At 39.5% G+C, this 7,233-nt stretch overlaps 1 protein-coding gene across 1 annotated transcript; it reads left to right on the top strand.

Moving 5' to 3' along the window:
• Window positions 1-1,535: 1,535 nt before the first annotated feature.
• Window positions 1,536-6,842, top strand: FGG (fibrinogen gamma chain). Its single transcript, XM_009329798.1, has 10 exons — window positions 1,536-1,568; window positions 1,660-1,704; window positions 2,158-2,341; window positions 2,449-2,542; window positions 3,509-3,639; window positions 4,299-4,432; window positions 4,552-4,736; window positions 5,452-5,729; window positions 6,074-6,243; window positions 6,609-6,842. The coding sequence occupies exons 1-10, from the start codon at window positions 1,563-1,565 to the stop codon at window positions 6,621-6,623; spliced, it is 1,242 nt and encodes a 413-aa protein (XP_009328073.1). The 5' UTR covers window positions 1,536-1,562; the 3' UTR covers window positions 6,624-6,842.
• The last annotated feature ends 391 nt before the right edge of the window (window positions 6,843-7,233 follow it).

Here is a 7,233-nt window from a genome sequence, read left to right as displayed (position 1 = left end):
AACAGAAGCACCTTCAGCACATGACTCTTGAAGGTAATTAATGCCAGATTTGGAAGGGTAAATGTCTAGCATTGGTCATCCTTTGGAAAGGACTTCTGGCAGCCTGGCAGCTAACTCACTGGTCACCAGTACAGGTACTGGAAAGCTGACTCTCCCATGAACAGTGCTTCAGCTTTACATAAGTGTCCCATAAATTTGATTTTTAGCATCATAAATGCTCAGATTTCCTTCTGGCAATATGTGGCTGGATCCTCAAACATGATGGGAACCTTCTGGTTGACGAGATGTGACCAGACGAAAAGAGGATACACAGGTCAGGAACTCCCCATGTTTCAGGGCATAATCATATCTAATTTTGTAATGTAACATCTAGCTTCTATAGAGTGCATTTGTCCATGGAGTTTAAATACCTATTAAGCAAAGTTGAAACATGCCGTACAAAGGTGAAGTCATTTGCCTGAAATCACAAAGCCGACCCCAGTAACAACAGACCTAGCAGTGAGCCCCAGTCCCACCATTCTTTTCATCATTTGGTCAAACATGTATTGAAGTCAAAAGCCTCATTCAACATTGTCCTATCACATGAGATATTGTACAGACACAAAAGCAGGCTTTCTCTGGAGAAGCCATAGCCCAAAGATCAGGTGCAGAGCATGAGTAGAAAGCTATTAATGCTATTAACACAGATAGTAGGCAGAAGCACATACATAAAATAATTTGACTGGGATAAAGCCCGTAGCAGAAGAGAGAGCCTGTCACCAGTCTTGTAGGTGTATTGAATAAGGCAGATACTGACAACATTAGTTCCCCAGCAAGGAAGCTTGATCAAAGTCATTCAAGCGGACTCCTTGAGTTGAAGGATAGGGAAGATTCATGCTTTCATTGCCTGTGAGAAATACCACAGGCCTCTTTTCCAGATATGCCACTGCCCAGCACGAATTCATACCTTTCTCCAACTCAGTTTTGTCATGTGCAGAAGAGGGAGAATGAGGTCCATTCTCTTTGCAAAGCACACTGAGATCTGTGGCGGGAAGTGCTACATAACCACAACATAGTATTTATTGTTAGGCTATTGGTCATTGTTACACATAATTCAGATAGCTACTGTGGCTTTTCCTTGTGCTGTTTGAGTGAAACTTCTGCTAGTCCCCATCCCAAAACCATGTATGAGTTTCCTTAACGCTTCTGTTACTAGAAGTAGTGTCTCCATGCCTTGTCTCACCTTCCCATCTCCCCTGAGACCTCCTGGCTGGAGCAGAGATCAAGCGGATAAGTGGGAAGCAGGTTCTGAAAATGGGAGGAGTAAACAATGTGTGCAAATTCTGGGAATCCACCTCAAACCCCTACCCCACCTCTTCCCGCCACCTCCTGGTGCCCGCCCCCAGCTTCAGCCTGCTCCCTTAAACCACTGCCGCCCTGTGCTGGGTTGAACATTTTCGGCTGCTAACTGCACGACTCGCACTGAGCAGTCGGCAGCGCCTGGTGGGACAGACATGGTGGTGCTGAGGTTACGCAGCTGGGCTCCCCTGGGGCCTCTCCTATCCCTGCTCTTTTCTACCAGCATGGCGGTAAGTGAAGAGACAGTGTTAGAAAACACACTGGTGCGGAAAGCGCTGTCAGGGAAAATGCACTGAAAATGGTCTTCTTTCTTCTCTTCAGTACGTTGCTACCAGAGACAACTGCTGCATATTAGATGAACGATTTGTAAGTACCTGAACAACTTTCTTTTCTCTTAAGAGTCTAATTAAAGCTTTCCTACGCTGATTATTAACTACCATTATCACTTGTAGCTTTATTTGATCTTCATTGTTATTTTCAATACTTATTAAATAGACTGTGGTTAAATCAGTTATCTATTAATAGAGGTATATGCTTGGCAAAAATGTAGGGGAGGCTGTGTTGTTGACAAAAGCATATATCCAGAAGATGCTACAAATAACAGCATGCACCGTTTTCTTGCTATCTATGTGTATGTACACACAGTGTGAAACCATACTGCCTCTGTAAATTCACATATCGCAGACAAAGTGGCAAATGCCTGCCCTTTTTTATCCCCAATCGTTTGTATAACCGGTGCCTGAAGTTCCCCTGCCCAAGTATTCTGCTCTCTTCTTTTTGCTCCTGAAACATTGCCAATTATTATTTTTTCCTCGTTAGGGTAGCTACTGCCCAACGACCTGTGGCATTGCAGATTTCTTTAATAAATACCATCTCACTATGGATAATGAACTGCAGGAAATGGAGAGAATTTTGCAGCAAATTACTAACTCCACAGGAACAGCAGAACATTTGATTCAACACATCCAAAGCCTCTATCCCCCAGAGAAGCAGACACTACCAAGTGAGAATATAAAAATAACTATACAACTGAAAAATATAATTTATGTAATTTTCTTGGTTTTTAATTTGCCTAATTGCAATAATTTTATACCTTTGTCTGTTTTACAGATTCAGTTGATGATTTTACTAAAAGGTCCAAGAAAATAATTGAAGAAATTATCAGATATGAAAACACTATTTTGTCTCATGAAAGTACTATACAGTAAGTATCTTCCACCTTTTATAGCCCTTGACAATCCAAATAATAGTTTTCTTTCTGTTCTTTTGTCAAGTGCAGCTAAGGCTCCCTCAGAAAGGTTTTTTGTGCTCATGTGGACCATTGTGCCCACACTGCCATTAGTAGCTGCCTAGCACGACACAGAAGGATCATGAGGATCTGATATTGCATTCTCTGCTCATCTGCATAAGCCATTAACTCTGCAAGAAGTGCAAGATAAGAATGTCAGGAAGCATGGAGATATTTTTATTTATGTTTCTTTTGCTGTGCCAGCTACTCCTAAAATTTTTTTCATGACCTTTGGAGATTTTATTAATATAAGTTTGTGCTGTAATGCAGAGTGTGTGGAATATTTGTACAATTATTCACTCTGGCTAATTTTGCTGCATATATCCATGAAAATCAGCTAAGTTACATTGATATAAATCATAAGTAGCTATAAACTCAGTGGTAGTCTTTTGTAAATTGACATTGAAAATAAAATTGAAAACATCATTAACTTTTCTAAATCTTAATGACATGTTTTTTGACCTGAATGTAGAAAAATCTCCACTTCTATAACATTATAACAAAGACAATTTAGGCATTCTGACACTTGCAGCAGTTTATTTACAGCATTTATGTTTTACAAATGCATTGATAATTAAAGAGGAATAATTTATCATTTACTTCAAAACAAAGAAAAAATTTCCATAAAGTTATATTCATATATTAATTACTGGTTTGAGTTTTGATGATTAGAGTCAAGTCAAGTTTTGCATAAGATTAAGTGCGTGCTTTCCCATTTTGGCTAGTTTAGTCAACTTTAAATATCAGCACTAATAAAGGCACCCCCTTTTACAGGGATGTATGTAGCAGCGTGCTACATAGGTGAGGCGTGTGCAGGTAAACGTGTATTACGTTTTCAGAAACAGCTGAAACAGCAAGCCATTTTTATGTCTCTTTGTCCAGACAGTTGACAGATACACATATGTTGAACAGCAAAGGGATCACACAGCTGAAAGAGAAGATTGCCCAGCTTGAGTCACACTGTCAGGAGCCATGCAGAGACACGGCTGAAATACAGGAGACAACTGGAAGAGGTGCACAAAATGATTCTTGTATGGCAGAGGGTTAATTCAGTTACAAGTATCACCAGTTGGCATCACAGCGATGAGTTACTTGTAATCTTTTGGGCCATAGATTTCTGCAATGTATAAGATTGCAAGTTATGAAACCAGTGCTTGGATCAATATAAATGCTAGGTAGATGCTCTGCAAACAGGGCATTCAGATGGAACAGAGGTCTCGCTTGCTCCTTTGGCCTTTTTGGCCAAAATATAATTATCCCAAAATGTATGCTAAACATGAGGGACAGGAGGAAAGTTTCTATGTACATAAGACAAACAGAAGGTAATTAATTATCATATTTCTACTGTCACGTGAAAAAAATTTAATTATTCCATTAGCGCCAAAAATGCCATTTTTGTTGCTGTAGAAATTAATGCAATGACTGTATTTTACATTTAAGTTGCTTAAGTTGTATGTGAGACTAAATTCCTCCTCATCTTACATAAGTCCTGTGACCTTTAGTAGGATTTTATGGCAATGACATTGAAGTATGTGGATTAAATAGCTAACTTTGCAACAATGACATTTAGATGAATTGTATTTCTCGCACTAAGAAAGTTACAATATCAAATAAATGTGAGGATAGAACTGTAGCTAGATTAATAATGATCCTCTGAATATCTTTACTTCAGATTGTCAAGACATTGCAAATAAAGGTGCCAGAAAAAGTGGTCTTTACTTTATCAAGCCTCAAAAAGCCAAGCAGTCATTCCTAGTCTACTGTGAGATTGACTCATATGGCAACGGCTGGACAGTGATACAGAGGGTATGCCACTTACGTATTATTACCATGAGCAAGCTTATTGCATTAGCACTGTTTTTATTTACTTACATAAGATGCATAACTTTTTGATTGAGGTTTTTGTTTTTGTTTTTTTTCCCCAGAGACTGGACGGGAGTGAGGACTTCAGGAAAAACTGGGTTCAGTACAAGGAAGGATTTGGACATCTGTCTCCAGATGACACCACTGAGTTCTGGCTGGGCAATGAAAAGATTCATTCAATAACGATACAGTCCACGCTGCCATACACCTTACGAATAGAACTAGAAGACTGGAGTGGCAAAAAAGGGTACTTGCTTATGATGCTTCTGAAAATGACAGCCTAAAACCTACCGCTCCCACTGCTGCATCAGTTTGTCAGCTGTCTGAAAAAATAATGAGCCTTTAGGCCTGCTAACGTGCATAGGACACTGCATTGGCACCGTGTGTGACTTGCTGCCAGGTACACATGCATGTCTGAAGGCCATGTGCTGGCAGCCCTAGTTTATTTGGCAGAAGGAATCTGTTTCTTCTCTTCAAGTTTCTTCACATTTTATGCATCTTATGGACTAGATGATCATTGTAGGTCCCTTCCAACTGAGCTATTCTATTCTATTCTATTCTATTCTATTCTATTCTATATATTCCATTCTCCAGGAGGGTTTACTATCCTTGCTATTTTTTGAGGCATCCGCCCCTTCTTCCCACCAAGAATTTTCTCATGACCTAAGTAAGCCTAGGCATTATGAACCTGGAAGATATATATATATGTGTGTTTATATAATGTAGATCTTTCATACATCACTGAAAACTAGTAGTCAGAAAACACGTCTGATGCTGGAGCAGAAAAGTTGGTTGGATGTACGTCATTGAACTGAGGCACACAATCATGCAAAACCAATTCCTTTTCAAACGCTAGGATGCCATAAATGCCTTTTTTGCAGTGCTAACACCTATGTATTTTTCATTCGTGCATGTGCTGGGAATGTAGCATGCTCATAGTCACCGTTATCCTTTGTTAACAGCACTGCTGACTATGCTGTATTCAAAGTGGGAAGTGAAGAAGACAAGTATCGACTGACTTATGCCTACTTTATCGGTGGTGAAGCAGGGGATGCCTTTGGTGGCTTTGATTTTGGAGACGATCCGAGTGACAAATCCTTTACCTATCATAATGGCATGCAGTTCAGTACCTATGATAATGACAATGATAAATTCGCTGGCAACTGTGCTGAGCAAGATGGATCTGGATGGTGGATGAATAGATGTCATGCTGGCCACCTCAATGGCAAATATTATATAGGTAAAGTGTCTTCTAAATACCTCTAACCCAGGACACCACATTTCAGTGACAAAGAAAAATGGTTCGCTTTCATTGAGTGTGTTTTGCCATCTGTTTTTTCCAAAGCTGGCATAGCCCATTCTTTGCAATAACTGAAAACACCAGCAGTAGGAACTTGTGTCTGCTCTCCAGCCCAAAGTGGGAGAATTAGTCCTGAGAGAAGCAAACTAGGGGGAGAGGGCAATGAGCATGCCCTGTTAGCATGCCCAGGGATGCTATGGAGGTGTTAGTACCCGAAAAATGTATGGACACATTTACTACTCTAGAAAGCAACTAACTGTTTTGCTCCAACTGATATTTTTTAGGTGGTGTGTACACATCGAAAGATGCTAGTCCAGCTGGATATGACAATGGCATTATCTGGGCAACCTGGCGTGACCGGTGGTACTCCATGAAGAAAACTACAATGAAAATCATCCCATTCAACAGACTGCCAGTAGATGGACAGCAGCACAACTTAGGCAGCGCCAAACAGGTTCAACCACAGGGCCGAGGAGATATTTAAAATGACAACAGAACATAGTTATCATTTCAAATGCTGAGCATGGACAACTGAAGCATTAAGCCCACTGCATCTTAGAGAAGTTGTCTTTGTTTACCATTTTGTCACAGAAATATTTGTGCTTTGATTTTAGTATACCTTCCATGTTACTGTTTAACAGATAGATAAATGGATAGTCTCGTGATCAGAAATAATTCCTTGTCTTCATGTGTTTTAAATGCTACATTTTTAATTTCCAACTAGTATAACTATGTATGAACACTATCAACATGTCGTCATAGCCTTATGTACTTCTTTCTTTAGAAGAACATTAAAATGCTCCTTTTGTTCTGTTGCAGGTTGGAGACTCGTAAAGGGACAATTTCACAAAGACTGATCTGAACAGGGAAAACAAATCTTTTACCTCTCAGACACTGAACTTACCTGACATTACACAGTTCGGTTTTGACTACAAAACACCGTTGACTGTAAAATGCCCAAGCCTCTTCCCTAAGCAGTGCTTACCTCTGTACATGGTTATTTTTTTCTGTACAAATTCTCAATAAATTTTTGATTATTACAAAAAATCTGAACTTGTTATCTGTCCTTTACTGTTGGTCAAGCAAAACAAAGAAAACTTTATGATGGTTGGAAGGTTACTGTGATCAAACCTGTTTGATTCAGTCATTCCTGAATTGCACGCCAGTTGTTTCTGCTGTTTGTTCAGAGGCGAGTATTGGAGCTATTTCTCCATAAAATGTGGCTTGTTTCCAAAAGTTTTCATTCTGTTTTCTGATGAAATTGATTTGTGACATAGATCAAAGTACATAGCAACTTGAAAGAGGCCTAGTTTACTGCTGAAGGCTACTTAACTGAGCTTATAATGAAGTAATGAATACATTTTCAATCAGGATGTGTTAGGAAGTATACCATCAATGACCAAAACCAGATATTTTACTCCAGAGCATACATATTAACAAGTTT

The sequence above is a fragment of the Pygoscelis adeliae genome, unplaced genomic scaffold, assembly GCF_000699105.1.
Source record: "Pygoscelis adeliae isolate BGI_AS28 unplaced genomic scaffold, ASM69910v1 Scaffold67, whole genome shotgun sequence".
NCBI lineage: Eukaryota > Metazoa > Chordata > Aves > Sphenisciformes > Spheniscidae > Pygoscelis > Pygoscelis adeliae.
The sequence above is the reverse complement of the archived record's forward strand: the minus strand, read 5'-3'. Positions and strand labels throughout refer to the sequence as shown.